At 47.8% G+C, this 18,740-nt stretch overlaps 2 protein-coding genes across 9 annotated transcripts in view; one reads left to right on the forward strand and one right to left on the reverse strand.

Moving 5' to 3' along the window:
* The window catches only part of LOC144136417 (nose resistant to fluoxetine protein 6-like), a 34,572-nt gene extending 30,049 nt beyond the window's left edge, over window positions 1–4,523 (reverse strand). Inside the window, exon 1 of the mRNA XM_077668708.1 lies at window positions 4,308–4,523. Coding sequence (XP_077524834.1) covers window positions 4,308–4,389 — 82 coding nt within the window. The 5' untranslated portion in view covers window positions 4,390–4,523. The remainder of the gene's footprint in view (window positions 1–4,307) is intronic.
* The window catches only part of Dgk (diacyl glycerol kinase 1), a 418,312-nt gene that overhangs the window by 264,589 nt on the left and 134,983 nt on the right, over window positions 1–18,740 (forward strand). For 4 of the 8 annotated variants that reach the window (XM_077668709.1, XM_077668711.1, XM_077668712.1 and 1 more), the window contains one exon: window positions 9,683–9,758. The exons of the other annotated variants lie outside the window; for them this stretch is intronic. In XM_077668709.1, the coding sequence (XP_077524835.1) occupies window positions 9,742–9,758 (17 nt within the window). In that variant the 5' untranslated portion in view covers window positions 9,683–9,741. The remainder of the gene's footprint in view (window positions 1–9,682; window positions 9,759–18,740) is intronic. 8 annotated transcript variants of the gene reach the window in all.

Raw genomic sequence — 18,740 nt, forward strand, 5'->3', positions numbered from 1 at the left:
ACAATACATGATTGCACAAATTAATGCAGAGTCTCTCCGCTTTATGGCATACTTCGTGGTCCAAAATGTTGCATCTGCACTTATAAAGCCACAAAGTTACCGGGTATTAGGAGTGCTGGATATTGTTTTTGTGGGGTTTAATGTCCCACAGCGACTCATGCTATCAGGGACGCCGTAGTGGGGTTCTGGAGTCCTTCAACGTACACTGACATCGCACACTACACGTACCTCTAGCATTTCGCCTCCTTCGAAATGCGACCGCTGCGGCCGCGAGATTGAATCCCCGTCTCTCGGGTCAGCAGCCGAGAGCCATAACCACTGAGACACAGCGGTGGCTGGATACTGGATAGCGTCTTCACAGAGGAGTTCGTTCGCATAAAGACCGCAGCATGGCGCATGAAGCGTCTTCCTATTCCCGTTGCGCATCTTACAGCCTTATTTTCCGTGGAAATTACCCAACTTCGTTTGCTCCTTCTCGTTAGCGTCGATTGCTTTACGTCAAAAGTACGACTCAGAGCTGCAGGCACACTTCAGGCCGACACAATTGTTCTGCAGAATTTCAGAAATTATGCAGTTTCCATCTTCGCTGTAGGATTTAAACATTGAGGGGGCCTGTGCTACTGTTACTGCAGCCATATTGCCAGCAATCCGGGACAAGTTATTCCAGTTCCCTTGGCTGCCACAGCGTGCCGCATGGCTTTGGACATTCCAAAGTAGCGCGTTGACATCATCCGTGACGTAAGAAACAAATGGAATGACCGGGTGGCTGCAGAACCTGACGTGATAGGCCGCTAGGCTTAGCAGTACTGGTGACACCGTCAGCACTGGACAGTAGACCAACGGCGAACAGATAACCGTGTCAGAGTTAGCAGTGTGTGTGTTGAGAGGAGCTAGACGTGCAGGTAGGCAGGGAGAGGGGGGGGGGGGGGGGTGAGTGGCACGGCCGTGGTTGGCAGCGGTAGGGCCAAGTGGAGATTGATGGAAGAGGCCCTTATTTTGCGGGGGATGCGACCCCTCTGACGATCGTTAAAACAACGAGATGGAAAAAATACCCGCCAAGTACTCGGCGAGAATAAATCATTTACCAACTATCTTGCCTCGCTACACACTTGGACTGCCGCTCGAAATTTTGTGCTGCAAGCTGAACAACTGTCATAGGGCAAAAAGAAAATAAAATGGAGAAGTTCACTATGCTGCAGCTAGTGGCACGTACTTTACGTGGCATCTGTCATAACTGCGGGATTGAAATTGAATTCTAGCAGGTATAACGTTTTTGTTTTCATTCATTCGTGAAACGTATAATTAGGATCCCGCTGCTTGCAGCACTTGGAAAGTGCCTCTGATGCGTACTGAGTGAGTGATTTGTACGTTTTGCCTTCATTTTCACCAAAGTTGGGTTTGCTGTATCATTAATAGGGGGTCCATGTCTCAGATTATTCATGTATACGCCGTTTTAGAGAAATCGCTACATCAGGCGTCTTGGTGATTGTGCTGGAATGCTCCAATAACTTTCATATTATCTATCTTTGGTTGCTGATCTAACTCCACATCTTTGTGGACTGCCAAGCGGCAGTCGTAGTCTATTGCTAAATCTATCTCAGTGAGTTCGCTTGTTTAAAGAGCTTTCGAAAATCGAACAGCGCTATTACTTTTCGGATAAGCAAAGGAACCAAACAGTCCACACTCAGTAGTTCAACGAGCTGCACTTAGTGTTTGAGCGGTGGCCTGGAAGGAGCACAACAGGCGTGCACATGTGCTGTCTGCCGAGACGACACGTACCTGTTTGACTTTTGTTTTCAATATTTTCCTTCTTGCGGTTCCTCATACCCCTCTTTCTTTTTTTTTACGATTTCCGGTATTTTCGCTTCCAAATCCAGATATGCGGTTCAAGAAGTCATTCGTAAATCACCTCGACAATGTGCCGAGTTCACATTCCAATATTTTGTCTCTAATGACACCCTTAGTTCACGAAGTAAATCATATTCTCCATGCCCGCTTTCCTGAATCAGAAGGTGTTGGTCTTCTGCCTGCGGCGAGCGGGAAATTTTGATTTGGACGACATTGTAGTAAATAACAGTGCAGACTTTTCAGATGAAAAGAGTCTTGTGCCCGGTCATTTTTTTTCTATCTCTTTTCCTGTCTCGCTTGTCCCCTCGCATGCGTGCAAGCGGGCCAATTTTTTTTTCCTCAGGCAAGCTTCAGTGGCATGCCGCTAGGGCCTCTGGGAGGCATGTATCTCGTACTCTATTTTTATCGTACTTTACCTCTCTCCTTTCCTTTCTCTCTTTCTCTCTGTTTTATGTTGCTTTATAAAAGTTTTCCCGGAAACTGTTTATGGCTTGCATTGGCGAGGTACTATAGAGCTCTGCTTGGCACTGACTGCGCGCCGATTTGGTGCCGATCTCGACTCTGAAATGCTTCTTCATCAGGCGATCGTAAGTTTTCCCTCATTCTATTTTAGCTCGTTGAAACGGTTTCAGACCGAGCTTGTGGCATACAATGATTGAAATCAGACCCAGAACGACAGCCTTAAAAGCGAATGATTTCAGCGAAGGTATGTAGTGTCGAAATGAAATAGTAGTCTCCTTGAAATTTAGGGAGGACGCGGCTGTACTGATAACTTTTTGGCATATGCCTCCAATATTATGCCATAGTTTTATGATATATTTTTGTGCTAAGGTGCGAGCATTGGTCTAAAGCAGCAGCAGAAGTACATGGGGCTACGAGAGCTGTAAAATTAAAAAAAAAAGAAAAAAAACTATTTTCAGAAATGTTCTAATGAAAATCACATTCTTCACTGCTTCGGTTCTACTCTAGGCGTTACGCTAGACAATCTCAAACAGATCTTCTGCAAAAAGAAGTCTAGTGAATACAACCCTGCACATTTTTTTGAGGAGCATGCCATTGGTATGCAGCCTAAATATCGTGTTTCACGACCGCATTTCGAGTACAATATCCGAACTCCACGTCCTGCGTGCGAGCAGTCTTTATCCTAATTTCCGCCGTGGCACTTTTCACTGAAGGTCTATGGCCTATATTGCCAAAGAGCGGCTTTTATTTGCAGTTTACAGCACGCACGAGGAAGCTCCGCGCCCGTGTCTGTCGCGGCGTTCATTCGTGAAGCGGACACGTGTGCTCGCACACGCATTGCTAATTATTGTTACACTCGTGCGCCAATAGTTGTCAATATAGTTCGAAATTACGAGAATTGCCTTTGCGATCGCTAGCAGCCCCGCCGCGGTGGCTCAGTGGTTAGGGCGCTCGACTACTGATCCGGAGTTCCCGGGTTCTAACCCGACCGCGGCGGCTGTGTTTTTATGGAGGAAAAACGCTAAGGCGCCCGTGTGCTGTGCGATGTCAGTGCACGTTAAAGATCCCCAGGTGGTCGAAATTATTCCGGAGCCCTCCACTACGGCGCCCCTTTCTTCCTTTCTTCTTTCACTCCCTCCTTTATCCCTTCCCTTACGGCGCGGTTCAGGTGTCCAACGATATATATGAGACAGATACTGCGCCATTTCCTTTCCCCAAAAAAACAATTATTATTATTATTATTATTATTATTATTAATATTATTATTATTATTATTATTATTATTATTATTATTATTATTATTATTATTATTATTATTATTATTATTATTATTATTATTATTATTATTATTATTATTATTATGATCGGCTAGCACTGACGAACGCGGAGGGCTTCACTGGTCCGGCTACCTGCGTTTTACAGACAACTTAGCTTTGGCTCGCCTGTGGGAAACTATCTATCAGTTAGTAGCAGTTACTAACCAATTCAAACAAGTAAGCCGTGATTTTGGTGGCAGTTATTGCCCTTACATAGCGACCCTGTAACTTTTACACGCTAGGCTGGCTGCCGACATCGTGCGGCAGTTACAGCTTGCATTGGCTATGTAACGAGCCCCATCCACGATACTGCACGCGCCTAAAATTGGTTCGCGTTTTGTCTACTGGCCCCAGCCAGTATAAAGATGACCAGTGACGCGACAATCAAGGCACCTTTTCTGCATTCGAATAGCTAGCCCGCAAAATTCGGTCGCGAGCTGACGCCAGCTGTTGCACCTCCAAGAGTGCTTCAGAGTTTCAACGGGACAGTATGCACGCGGCGTTCATTATAATTCGTAGCTGCGCATCCCTCAGAGCGTGTGAAGTTCTGAGCCACTTCGGGCAAGCGGACGTCTTTCCTCCAAACACCGAGCGGGAGCCGAATGCGAAGAGGAGCGTGGTTGGGGGTGTTCGCCCAGTTGTGAGAGACTGAGACTCGCGCACCGCGCTCACAGTACTCACAGATCTCGAGCGGCTGGACGGACGGCAGACTGAGCACGAGGCAAAGCAGGCCGCAGCCCCGCAGGGCCCACAGGCTCGCCATGTCTCTCGTCTTGGCCGGCGTGTCGCAAGTCGTGGTCAAATGGCGCGACTGCGGTCTACGTGCCACGTTCCTCGGTCGCTGAGCGAAACGTGTGCAGCGCGCATGTTCCGCTTGGCAGCCAGCCGCCAGCTGCGATTTCTGTCAAGCCCGTGTGCAGCAGCCGGCCGGGTCGCAGGTGCCCGGTAATGTCTGCATCATGTGCACGGGACTCCAACCCAAGCTGTGGGGCGCGACTGCGATCGGAAATAACGGCGACAGAAAAACACTGTGCAGTGACGTGCGTCGAGCGCAAATTTAAGCGGTTCAGCAGGCACCCGGTACCGCAAAATGATTTAAGATTTTCGTGCCTGCTGAAACCCTTGTTGTGCAGCGTTACTGAGATCCCGATGTTGCTGGTGGATGTGCTTTGAATACTGGTGACGAAAAATAACGAAGACGATTGTCCGGGCTCGTGGAAAGACTGGCACGAACTGCACGTGACTCAAGTGGAACAATTTGCCGTAATTGTGCCAATACCTGCAGAAAGCGGGGCTTTGTAAACTTGGTAGGCGTGCTAACCGGCTATGTGAACTTCACGCCTGCTCGTCCTCTTCCATGTACCACGTCTCTAAATGTCCTGGTGCTGCGAACTGTTCGAAGTAAGTAACTGACGTCGCCTAAAGACAGCAAGATTTCCGCTCGTAAACTTAATCAAATACGGGGTCTTGCTGAACAGAGCAGTGTGCCCTACTTTCGCACTTAGCAAAAGCAGGTGCTTGAGGAACGCGATTAGTTTGCTGATTTAAGAAATATTTTCTGCAGTGAGTAACTGAGCAGCATGCGCCAGTGCGATCGTCACAGGGTCGGCTTTGGGAACGAACCAACACTTGTCATATTTAAGCCTGTAATAGGCAATCACCCGCAGTGGTTAGTGAAGTTATTTAAACTTTCGACTGCTATCTATTTAAACTCGTGCGCGCCATGATGTATGTACCATCAGCAACAAATGAAACGCAGACAACAAAGTGAACAAACTGAAGCGAACAAGGAAACTGCGGGCGGCGTCTCGGATCGATGCGGTCGGAAGGTCAGGAGGTGGTTGGGGTAGGCGGTGGGGGGGGGGGGGGGGGGGGGGGGGGGAGCAATGGCAAGGTTGGTTCGGGTCTGTCAGGCTGGGGCACTGCGAAGCAGACCAGTAACACACGGCCGGTCACCACGTCTGACTCAGGACGCCGAAGCCCTTATGACTAGGATGGCGATGATACCCCGCATCTCACACCAAGTGCTGCGGGGTGGCAAGCAAAGCAAAAGACGACATGAGGCCATGGTCAGATATTATCTAATGGCTGTGGGCTTAGCGCGAGCGCTCCGTCCTGCGCCACTGCTAGCTTCTTCATTCTGACAGTATTCAAAGAAGAAAAACCGAGCTTTTTTCGCTACGGTGATAGCTTCATGATGAACATCCTCCTCGAAAGTGCGCCATCTTTTATCACATTTTCGAAGCAGGACTTTAACAGGCGCTGTTATATGGAATAGGGGTAGAAGGGGCGATTATACAACCACCCTCCGGCTTGTTAACAGCAAGAAAAAGTTCGAGGACAGTGTACCGTTTAGTTTTATTCTGAGCACCGCCCCCTTCATCTACTTTTGGTCGCCTTTTGGCCTGCGTCCATTTTTACAAATTTTAATTCTTTGTTGGCTTTTCTCCCTCGTAGTGGCGAAGTTTAAGCAAGAAAGTAGGATTCTTTATCCTCTGCATTGTTTCCGCAAGCTGCGAATGCGTGGTACCACGAACTGCTTCTTCTAAGCAGTTCTGGGTGATCAGAAAATGAAAAGACCTCAACTTTTGGCAGCAGAAAAGAAGAAGCGAATTAAACTAAATAACCGCTCTTTCTTGTAAACCGACTGTACTGTTTTCACGAGTCAGCCGCCTATGTGCCTTTTGTCTGTCTTAAACACTGAGGAAAACTAGCCTGTGCTGTCTGGCGCGTGTCGGTATTTTGCTTTTCGTACGAAAACGTGCATAGAAGGAAAGACTTTTCGGACTTACACTGACATTACAAAGCGAATTCGGTCAGGTTATTTTCCGTTCTTCTAGTAACAACAGTGCCCTGCTCCTCTGTAGTGTCGAAATATATTCTTTCTGACTTCTGATTCTCGACGATATCAAAAGGACGACCGTGTACCGCCTGCATTCCTTTCGTCTTTCGGTTTTCGCGCTTCTCTAGAAAACACTCTCAAGCCGTATTTCTTCGAACCCGTCTCAGACACGGCAAAGTAAGAGAGAAGAAAAAAATTAGAAGGGCGGGGAGAGAAAATAACGGGATCTTCTTGTACTCGCGTATTTACAACATGCCACAGATTCAAGTGTAAACAAAAGCAACAAGGATGCGCTCAGAGCAAGAATCACCCACTTCACAATGCGCGACACGTGTTTAATTATTTCTTGAGATTCTTGCCGCACTCTCTGTTCAGCGCCGCAAAGTTTTTCCTCCTTCCCATCTTCCCTTTAATTCTGCTATCGGCGTTGCTTTTGCACTTCCCGGCACTGTCGCTGACCGCCTGTCTCTTCAGTCTCTCTTAGTAGCTGCTTTTGTTGTTTTGTTGCAGTTGTCGTTGCCTTCCTTTGGCCGCAAAGGAATCGCAAGCTGTTCAGCCTCGCCTCTGCGTAAGCGAATTGAGCCCGTCTCAGAATGCGGACGTGTTCCGAAGACCCGAGCGGCTGGCTCGTTTTCTTCAGCCGCTAAAACCTCATTATTTCCCATTCTCTGTACCGCGCGCGCCGTCTCTGTCTGCCCAGTCTCTCTCTGTTCGGGTTTTTGCGGGCCGTTTCAACTTCGAAGCTGAGAGGATTTACGTGTTGTCTCGTCGGCTTCACTGCTTTTGCGGTTTTCGCTCTTCCTTTCTCCTGCAGCTCTGCCGGAAATTACTTTCGCACTCCCCTGCTTCGCAGCGTCGACATTTCATTTCCTCCTTTTCAACAGACTTAGCACTTTCGGATGGGCATTCAGCGAGGTTTGTCCTAGTTCTGGCATTCCGCATAATGTATGCATAATTTGCGAATCTTTTTTAATGCGCACGCAGGCAGCTGTTGCACGTCGCGAATGAAAAGAAAAAGGGAAAAATAACAGCAGTTTACACTTTTCCTGCACTTCCCGTCCGGGTTTCACGCGACGCTTTTGTGACGCTTTCATAACCCGACTCTTGTCCGAGCGTCAGTCTATTTCCGGACGAGACTATCAGTTCCCTCGACTCCAAACTGCAATCAGGAGGGGAAACAACACGGGACCACCGTATATTGAGTGCAATATCGAGTGGGCTCTTGACGCCGACTTTGGTGCCTGCAAAGTAGCCTATGTCTTACCTGCTGCCGAATGCCGGATGCAGGCGTCGTTTGGTGAATAGCTAAAGGTCGTTATCTAGAGCTTGTATGCCCGTCGGGCTGTGCTTTATACCACACACATCCTGTGTGCACTTTACTTGGACCAAGTTTTCTGGTATTCTGATTGCGAGCAGAAGCGCTATAGTATGATACAGCTTAAATAGACAGCAGTTGGTAGCAGTTGGTAACGGTCCACGCCGTCCTATATTACTCTGCTGACTAATCACAGCAGCAAAAAAAATTATTTTTAATGTTTTCCTGCAAAAAACAAGTCAGCGGCAACAAACTTAGTGAGTTTATAATTTCATCTCATGATTTGCTTTTTGTTTAGGTAACAAGAGAAAATTTAACAACAGGTAAACTTTTTGTCGGTGGTCCCGAATGTGGGCGGAGCTTCACTGCAGACTACAGTTGTATCTGACTATAATAACGCTTTATTCATGACGGGCGCTTTATCAACGATCGGGGAAAAAAATTTCAGGTATTCGAATGTAAAACGTCCATTATGCAAGACTCGAATGCGACTGAACATTTACGGATATCTTGAGACAAGTCTCGCCAACGCACTAAAGGCCTTCAAACTGAAACCACCGCGGTGGCTCAGTGGTTATGGCGCTCGGCTGCTGGCTCGAAAGACGCGGGTTCGATCCCAGCTGTGGTGGTCGAATTTCGATGGAGGCGAAATTCTAGAGGCCCGTGTGCTGTGCGATGTCAGTGCACGTAAAAGAACCCCAGGTGGTCGAAATTTCCGGAGCCCTTCGCTACGGCCTCTCTCATAGCCTGAGTCGCTTTGGGACATTAAACCCCAATAAGCCAATCCAACCAACCTTCAAACTGACGCAGAGGGTATTCCGGCTATGTTTTGTCATTTGCTTGTGAAATGTTTCTAGGTGCAAATATTATCGAGGCCAAAATTGCGTAGATGTTTGCTGGTTCGCTTTACTCTCGTCGTAAGCCGCCGCCCAGCGCGTACGACAACATGGCTGCCCACCTCAGATTTCTCTTTTTGTTTACGTCTGTGCAAATCAGAATCCTCCCTATGCGGTGTTCTGTTTGTTTCAAACAGCTGTGCTTTGTCTTCCTTCGCGCACCTTCTTTCGTTGCAACTACTAAGGGACTGACGTCAGCACATTTGCTGATTTCACGAAGTGATTCGGAAATATCTCCGGAGAGACAGAGATAGAGAGAATAGTCTTTTCTTGAAAACAGGCGTGGTTCCTTGTTTCCGCAGGTGTTGTCTTTCGCCCAACATTCCAGTCTCTTCGGCAACCGTCCTGGCCCCAGCTACCAGCCAAATCTAATGGGTCTTAAATATGCGAATAAAACGACTAAAAGACGTGTGGCCGAGTTGTGACATTGCGGTTTGAAAAAAAAAAGTAGCGACATTCCGGTATAATACTGCAGCTTTACTTTGCCAAAATGAGAATGTTACCATTTAGCACGAGCCTCAAGGCGACGCCTTTTAATTAAAGGGTCACTCCACTAAATACCTCAAAATATCGTCAGTTCTTTTCTACATACCAATCGTCGTTTCATGCGGAAAACGCGGAAAGGGTCAAAATAGCGGGTGAAGAGGTGGTTTTCTTGTAGCATTTTTTTTTTTTTTTACGCAGAGGTGAATGCTTTCAAATGTGCTTTTCCCTCTGGGCTTCAGTTTTTCTTATTTAGACGTTGCCTGCGATTTACTAAAATTTCACTTTGTCATACTTTGTCAAACATCGAAATCAAGTGAAGATTAGAAAACCTGGGGAGTATTACGCCGAATGGCATAACGTGACGGCGCTTTCGCGAGCTCCTTTTGTGGACAGTGATCACACAACAAGCGCGGTTCTCATTCGTGCCTTCGCAGTGTGGCGCATAGCATGATGCTCGTGGCTCGGGGATGTCTGTTCCGCCAGCGTTGTTGACCATGTCGGCTTTTATTCCGCCCAGATGACCAGCTGTAGGCGTGCGGAACGCATCGAGAAGGGGCCCTGTCCTACGCTCCGCGGATGATCCGTTTGAAACGGTACTCGATCCAATCGCTTTGCTCCTGCTGCTGCCGCTGCTGCTAGTGCTGCCTGAAGAGCATGGCTTTCCGCTCCCATTTCTTCTTTCAATGAGAGGCGTCCCTCGCTGGGCTGCATCTTGCTTGGAGCTTATTTGTCCCATGTACCCTACTCGGCTGGTGATCTAGAAAAAAAAAAAAGAGCAACTGAAGGGTGTTTTCATATTCGTTTAAGCTGGCCGCAAGTACACCGCCAGCTGTACTTCTCTGTTCATCGTTTACCTAGAAGCAAGGAAACAGGGGCGGGCTCAAGTGTTAAATTTGACATAGGTGATCGAAAGTTTTGTGCTTGTTTTTTTTTCGTAAGCTTCGATACTGAAGTGCTATTCGATTAACTGGACAGTGCCTACAGGAGGCAGTACCCACAAGGCCTTAAATGATGCGTGAGAGGCGGCACGGGCAATAGGCCTGGTGTCGGCATTTACTAGCTTAAACAGAACCCGTTTGGTCTCAACAGTCATTCGACACGAAACGTCACTGAAACGCTCACTCCGCTCTCACTCTGCAGCGCTCCTGCTGCCGAGATGAAGATGTGCGTAGCCCGATTAAAACTGGCAGACTGGGCCTGATGCTGCATAGCCCAATGGCGTATATACAAAACGTAGCTGGGAGCAGTTCTCCATGCATTTCCGAGAGTGTGTGCAGGAACTAAGGTGACTCTTATCCGCGAGGAAGCGCCCGTGGTTGTGATTTTCTTGAACTCGGTGAACGGGTATTACGTTCTGGCCCGGGCATGTTTATGTTTTAGTAGTCTAGTAAGAGCAGCGTAACCGCCGCAGGCACCTGGTGTAGAGAATTTGATATCGCATGGGATAGGAGACAAAAGATCGTATGGTATGGTATGGTATGGTATGGTATGGTATGGTATGGTATGGTATGTATGGCACGGTACGGTACGGTACGGCATGGTATGGTATGGCACGGTCCGGTACTGTACAGTATGGTATGGTATGGTATGGCACGGTACGGTACGGTATGGTATGGTATGGCACGGTACGGTATGGTATGGTATGGTATGGTATGGTATGGTATGGTATGGTATGGTATGGTATGGTATGGTATGTACGGTTCAAAGGGACACTGAGGACACAACTCTATGCAGGTATTGTCCCTCGCTCTAGCTGCCTTTGCTGACGTTTGCCCTTCAACAAAATACGCATATATCTGCGAGAAAATTATATTTAAGAATCCTCCAGCCAGTCGATTCAAGCACATCACGTACTCATGTAAAAGGGCGTGTTTCCGCAGTTTTGAAGTGAATGGGGTAGTTTTTGTCTTTTTCTAGTTTATAAAAGCTTTCCTCTCGGTGTTAGGGTCTCTTTGCAATTAGAACGCTGTGCCCTATCGATACGGGCCAACTTCTATTTATCAACAGTGTTTTTTTAAAGTCCCAGAGCTGCACATGAGCAGTGAAAGACGGCGTCGTGTAGAGCTCCGGATTAATCTCGACGACCTGTGGTTCTTTGACATACACTGACATCGTACAGCACGCGGGCTTTTTTTGCATTTCGCCTCCATCTAATTGCGGCTGCCGCTGCCCGGATTCGATCTCGCGTCCGTGGCCTCATCAGCCGAACGCCATAACAACTCCGCCATCATGGCAGGTAAAAGAAAGTATTTTTGAACTTGCCATTTGCAAAGTCGGTTCTGCCAGTCACTTTACTTTTCATGCCTCAAACGTGTTACATACAACGTGCTACCATGATAGTTGGCGTACTCTCTGAAAGACGTATGTTACCACTGAAGAACAGCGGCTGTAGGCAAGAAATAAATAAGCATAATGGTGAAACTTCCACGTGCTAGTTTTAACGCATATGACTGTACGTCACCACTCTCAGATCAAGTTGCAAAAAACGAATCCAAAAAAGGGGGAAGGCGGGGATAGGTTTCTGAAGGAAAGAAAGCGTGGTACGACACCGAGTTTATCAGTTTCGAAACTATTAGTTTGAGTAAGTTATATGCAACATTGTGTCCTAGTTACTGTACACCCCTAGTGTGCTGGAGCTTCTCGCAACGAGAAGTATGCCGGCATATGTCTTTTTCGCTTTGTTTTTCTCTCAACTTCATTTTTTTTAAATGAAAACGCGGGACAAAGGTTCGAAGTCTGAGAACGCAGAGAAGAGAAAAACGAAAGACACGAACACAGTATTCTCACAAAATTGCGAAACAGTCTATACTTGTGGTTGCCACGGAATGTTATAAATTGCCTCTTCCATCACTTTTGCGCCTTGCCTGGTCGCCTAGCCTCGCGGCTGTCACGTGGTCAACGAATATCGGTCGAGTATAGGAACTCTGCAACCTAACTTGCCTACCCTAGTAATCAGTGCATTGCAAAGGGCTCGTAAAGAAAACGAAAGAATAAAAACCAAACACGCGGCTGAGTAATATCCTGCAGTCAAAGCTAAGGAATATAAAGGAAACAAAAACAACTCTTGGCTCCTTGTTTTTTTTTCCCCCGGTCTGCTGAGACACAACAGCCGCCCCAACAAGAATCGGATCAAACGGCCCCTGATTGATTTCATCCCATTTGCATGCTCATGCAAAGTAGTTCGCGTCAGAGCACGCTCTCCTGATGACATCGAAACAGGGGGAAAGCGAAAATGTCCCCTCCTCCTTTACAACCTTTCCCAGCGCTCCGTGTCTGCTGCCGTTTTGTTGTTGAGCACGTATATGCGCCATCGGCTGTGTCGCGGTCCGCTATTACTTGGCGACGCAGCCCCGTCCGGCTCCGGCGAATCATCCGGGAGGTCGTTGTCTGAATATATGCATGAGAAGGAAAGTATTGGGCGACCGAACCCCGGCCCGAGAAGTCAGTCGGTGGTTTGTGCGCATGCGCACGTGGGAACTGGACGGCTGCGCAGGAGCGCGCGCGCGCGTGATGTCAAGTCCAACGTTAGGCGGAACTGTCGGTGGTCGCAGGACACATGAGACGGTGGCGGCGGCTGTGGATGATGGATCTTCTCATTTGCATGCATGCCGCACTAATCTCGCGCCGCCTCGCGTCACTGGTGCCCGGCCGTGATCGCCCGCGAGGCACGTCCAAAAAGCGTCGAAGAGCAGAAGGCGAGGAGATGAAAAGAAAGCGAAACGAGCAGCAATAAGACAGCAAGCACATAAAGATAAAGCAGATAAAGAGCCAACTTCAGGATGGGGATACCTACACCAAAGTAGGCGTTCCATCTTGCCGAACCGAGCGCTACTCTGATTACCATGTCCTCTTGGAGCAAGCAGTCATGCGAGTCACCTTCCTGACTACATTGGAACCATCCTGGACACTGCAAAGTTAAAATGGTCAGTACTGGCGACATATGTTTAACCCTGTTACGGGCAAGATTTTCCGCTTGTTCTAGTTCCATCCTTCTCTAGTGCCTTAACAAAGCTATCTGTTTGGACAGTTGGTACAGCATACTGAATTTTTAAAGAGCAGGTGAAGACAAAGATACGAGGACCGGTCTGTGTATTCGGGCCCGAAAGTATGAATGTTAATAAAACTTCTCATTCGGTTAAACTGCTACTCTCTTCATGCCCTGTGCTCCCGACGTATATTCTTAATATATTCTTGATGCAATTTCTGAAATAATGATGAACAAGAAGCGAAGCTGCAGGCTCGTTTTTTTTCGTTTTTGTATTGAGAGGACAGCTTCTTCGACCAGAGCAATGATGTAAAATGAAAAGGACCTGCAGTAACTGTTCCTGTCAACTATAAGGAAGCTTGATGAAGCAAATACTTACTACAGCTTTGCACTGCAGCTATATACAGTTTCATGTATTGCATAGAAATTAGCTAGCTTTCAGTATCTTAAAGTTTCGTAAGCAAACTCGCGTTGTACTTTTCTGATGCGCGTATTTTACCGCTAACATTTCATCTTAGCTAAGAGAGCTTTTCTAAGATAAAGTAATGCGCTCATATATGAATAATGAGAATTTCATTGCGCACAAACAGGCGATTTATTATTTGGCGGCGTTGCCCAGCATCCCGACTGAAGGCTCTTTGACTAACCTGCCGGCTGTTTCATTAACTACTCTCTTTCTCTTTTCTGAGACTTCCTGTTCGTTGTCTTGTACTTTGCAGCCAATAAATCCTTTATTACCCTCATGTTAAAATGCACACAATGAGATGGAAGTACACTTCGGGAGCTCCAGGTACAGAGTAGCGCATGTTAATGAACTTTTCCAGTTGAACACACTATGAAGCGTGGTCAGTTTTAAACGCGGACTGCTGTAATTAAAGCCAGTTACAGATACGAACTGGCATAAGCTTTTAAGAGCGTTAGCTCTTACTGATCACGTTTCGAGATTTCGTGGGCTCTGCTACCACCCTGCTATCACAGCGCCATCTGTGGCAGCAACTAGAAAACAGCATATCTCCCATGAAGGCTTGTAACGCCATCTACAATAGCGTTGTAGAAACAACCACCTGCGGCGCGCCAATGATGACGTCTCGGTGCAATATGGTGGATAGGGGTGGAACTATGTGAGAATGACGTCAGGGGACGAAATGGCAGCATAATTTCGGTTCCTCGAATCCAGGATGATGGCCATTAAAATTGGTTGCGCCCTTCCATTCCGTTCCCCCCTCACACCCAAAATATATATCCTACCACAGGAAGAAAACTGTACCATTACGGGACCGCTCTATGTGTATACATTGGTTCCGCTATATATATATACTCGGACAAAAGGGGCACCCATCCAGGGACAGTTGTGTACCAAATTTCGTAGGCAAATAAGCCCTAAGGGTTGTGGTATAGAAATAAAAGCACAATTAAATAATAGGTAAACATTGTATGCATGCAATTACTAATTAAAGTATTACCATATCGCGCCGCAAGCCGAATTCTAGGCCCACCTTCACCCCACAAACGAAGCAAATTTCGTTTGGGACGTACGTATCTTGAGGGGGTTTGACTGGACAACGGGCGCATTCTTCTTCGCTTTCTTCGTCTATGAAAACAAACAGCTAACGCTCGTTACTTCAACGTCTTCCAAACAGTGGCGGCCTTTTTTTTGGGGGGGGAGGGGGGGGTATTGGGAAATAATCATTTCATGCTTTATCTACTGATTCATTAAAAAAATAGGCCACCATTTCCGTTTCGTGCACGACAAGGATTCTTTGAGGAAAGACATGAACGGCAAACTAGTGTCAACGTGTAGAGCGTGAGGACAAACGCAAGGAGGCCCAAATGCTTTCGCGTTGCGCTGTGAATCGGCTCATTCGCGCAAACGAGCAGACGTAGATTTAAAGCTACGAGTCACGTTCATTTAATATCGAATGAAGCGCGAAGGGCTGCAGAACTCCGCAGCTCTTCACCGGTTAACTGATATTTCTGTGCGCGTTAAAAAAAAGCTCAAGTGCCCACAACTAATCTCGGACACTACTTCAGCGTCCCTCATATGCCACGGTTGTGTTTCAGCGTTGCGAAAATTCAGCAACGTCATTAACTTTTCTGCCCAACATTTATCACGTTTTCGCGCCTATGGCACCGGGCGAAAATTAGGGCGCATGTCCCCATCGGCGGTCTCACTGCCGGATTCATCGCATCGCACTCTGTCCAGCCCCCAGGCAAACCCAAGCACCGAAACCGGATCGAACAGCAATTAAAGTTGACTGCAGCCGCTGCTCGCTGCAGACCGATTCCTAACAGACGCGAGCTGCAACTTCTCAGGAGGGACACAGTTTTACAGTCTTCGCACATCCGCTTTTAGCCCGTTGTCTCGACGGGAGAAGAAAGGGAAAGACGGAGGGCAGGAAGTCGGACGCGTCCCGAGGAAGCACGCAGAGCCCAGTTTCCTTAAGCTTGTCGGAGCCCTGTACTCAGCAGTCGGCGCCTGGGCGGGATTCGTCTCCGAGCCGAATGGGCTCGCAAGGCCGGTCAATTGCGGCTAGCGAGCCCGGCCGGGGGTTTATAACCGCCGCCTGCTAGGCGGACGGCCGGACTGGCGACGCCGCTGCGCCGTAATCCCGGACGCGAACCTAACTCGTGCCCGACCGCTCTCCATAGTGCAACCGCGCGTCGCCGCAGCTGCTACACCGTCTGTTCTCGTGCGCCGCATCCTCTCTCTCAGCAGCCAGTCCTCGGCGCCAGCTCTTTCTTTAGCTCCTACATCCCGCCGCCACCGTTCGCCCTGTTCTACACTGCGGGGTAATCTGGCTCGCGGGGCGAATTTCCGACGGCGACCGACAGAGGGAGTGAGCGGCGTTTGCGGCGCCGCCGCTACCGCCGACTCCGATTCGTCTTCATTTGCGGCTCATTCACACGAACGAGTCCGGAGCACGGTATCGCCGCCGAGCGTAGCATCAGGCGCGCCTTTCCTTGGCGGCCCTAATTGCGCCGCACAGACGAAGAAACGGCGTGGCTCGACCTCTACCGCACCGGAAAGTCGGCTTTATCTGGGCGTACGAAGCGCACAACGCTGCGAGGACACGCGTTTCGCTCGCATACGTGTGCGTGTGTGTTCGCTGCTGGGACAATTCTGCCGCTTTCTGCCTTTTTTGCCGCACTGTCTACCGTGAGTGTGAACGGCCGGCTGTACGAAATGTACGGGTTTCCCGTCGTGGTTTTCGCGATTTCGCAAGACGATTTAGAGATCTCGCTGAGCGCTTCGTGCTTCGAAGCCGAGTACAACTTCTGATATAGTCTTCATTTAGTTTCGTTCTTGTTTTTCAGCTTTGTGTGCGTCTGGGCACGTCCGTTAGCTTTTGTGGCTTCTGGAGTTTTTTGTTGTCAGTCTTGCCTGATTTACTATTGACGACCACTTTTATCAGGAATTGCGATTTCAGGAGCGATAAATATTGAAAGAACTAATGACTGAAATAATGTAGCCTTTCCAGTGAAGTTGTGTTGATTTGACAGCGCAATGTCCACCAACTATGCCCAACAAATTGTCCTCCTTGAAAACACAATATTCTGCGCAGGTTCTCAATCGTTCGTGAGTGAACGTTGTGCAGCTGGCTTCTTTTAACTGGGGATACCCGCTCACCACTGAAACTGCATTATTTGAAAATTTAGTCACTATGTCTCACCTTCTTGTTAAAGATTAAAACTAATATTCACCGGCAATCAACGCTGTCCATGCGGAAAGGAATGCGTTTGCAAGTAGGCTCCAGTTTCGTCAGTGCGACTTGTGGCGCCCTCTTTGTGCAGTAACGCAAAATAGTAACGCAATAGATTGCTGCAGTGCCAGAGGCTGGTAGTTAAGCGCTCGGGGAGGAAGGCTGCCTCTATTCAGTTGTTGAAAATCGTTTGGGATATTCGTTGCATTCTATGACACTGACCCGAACGTCAACGCAACGCTGCCTCATGCGCCGAAATCTTCCGAATAAAATAGACTCGTCTTCTGAATGGAAAACTCGTGAAAGCTGACTTCTCTGCTAATATTTATGCAAGTTTTATGGAACAGGCCAAATTATATACTTATGCGCCAGCTAGCATGCTTCAGGTGCATTTTTTTTGCCTGTGCATTAATGAATGTTGCGTATCCAAAAAATGCATCGTGCCTATGGTGTCATGCAGGCGCAATAGTTTAACAGGCGCTCGATCTGAAAAGAGAAAGGATCCTAACGAAGGGCCTTTTTTTTAGAGGACAACAAAACTTGTATCCTGCTAGTTCTGCGAATAAGCTGAGCTCCTAATGATAATTTGTTGATGAGTTCGGCGCACGCGACAACAGAACCCTATTTTTAGCGTTTCTTTGTAGCTGCCAGGCAGGGTCAGGAGCGCAATGGAATTGGAATTACATAGGATCCATACTCCTAGCGGGTTTTTCAGTGATACAGAGCACCACGGGAACAACTATGGCGCGAGTGCGTGCTGAACTCTGCCACAATTAACACGAACAGAGAGTTTTAGCAGAGCCGGACACACGTACGGACAATACGGTAAAGCGTTATCGTTGGTATACCACTGCTGCTCTCTCTCTAGATTACATTTTTCCCTACGGCTGTAGTTGCCGCAGTTAGCATAACTACCGTGTGATGGTAAGGTTTTCTAATGTCGAACTAAATCTCATGACTACTGCATCGATTTTGTCTGTGGTAAAGCAAAAGCTTGCTGTAACGCATTCAAGCTGTGTAAATATGCTCGGCAATGTTTTCAGGCACCCGAAAAGCAGTAAATCGCGGCCACGTGTAGCTGCCGCAGCCTCGCAGTCTCTAACTTAACACCCTCACAGGGGCGTGACAGTCGGCAGAAAATGTCCGCGCGCAAGTACGGCTCCGGTGTCCGAGCTACAGTAACCTGGATAGCTCTACGCATAGCTGCCCTCTGCAGAAGATATAAGAACACTGGCATAGCTTCTCTTTGTAGCTGAATAGCTTTGCTCGGTTGGATGCTAATGAAGATTGACCCCATAAACTGTGGGCTACATTTCCAAAGTTATCGTACGTAACTGCGGTGTAACAAACCACCGGCGCCTTTCTCTTTGAATATCATGGATGAGTATGGCGTTCATATACCGGCCAATAGACCAAACAGTTGCAAACGGCGCAAAAAAGCTGCCCCGAAATTCACCTCCAGAAAATCCTTTTAATAACGGGATGCGAATTGTCGAAGGAAAAATTGCTTTTTATAACGGACTTGTTGGGCTTGAGCATGGGTAATGTCCCTGTTTTTGCGAGATCACCTGAGAAAAATCCGCATGCCACTGTTCGTTTTCTTGCTTCACTGCTTCGCATGTGCAATGCTTATCATGCGAGTATCTTCGAAGACTTCTATCTCGCGAACTGCATTAACTCCTTCCTAAATTTAGGCCTTGTGAAAAAAGCTTAAGGATATCTGCAAGATGGACTTTTGCTGTTGCTAAGTGCTGTTGCCAAGTGGCTACTTCCTCGTGATTCGTTTCCACTAAGGAAAACTACCAAAATATAGGCGCCCATGCAAACATTAAATACAATTAAAAGAGAAAACGAGTACGAAATCGTCCAAGTGAGAGTTAAAACACGGC

Source organism: Amblyomma americanum, chromosome 6 (assembly GCF_052857255.1).
Source record: "Amblyomma americanum isolate KBUSLIRL-KWMA chromosome 6, ASM5285725v1, whole genome shotgun sequence".
In the NCBI taxonomy this organism is placed as follows: Eukaryota; Metazoa; Arthropoda; class Arachnida; order Ixodida; family Ixodidae; genus Amblyomma; species Amblyomma americanum.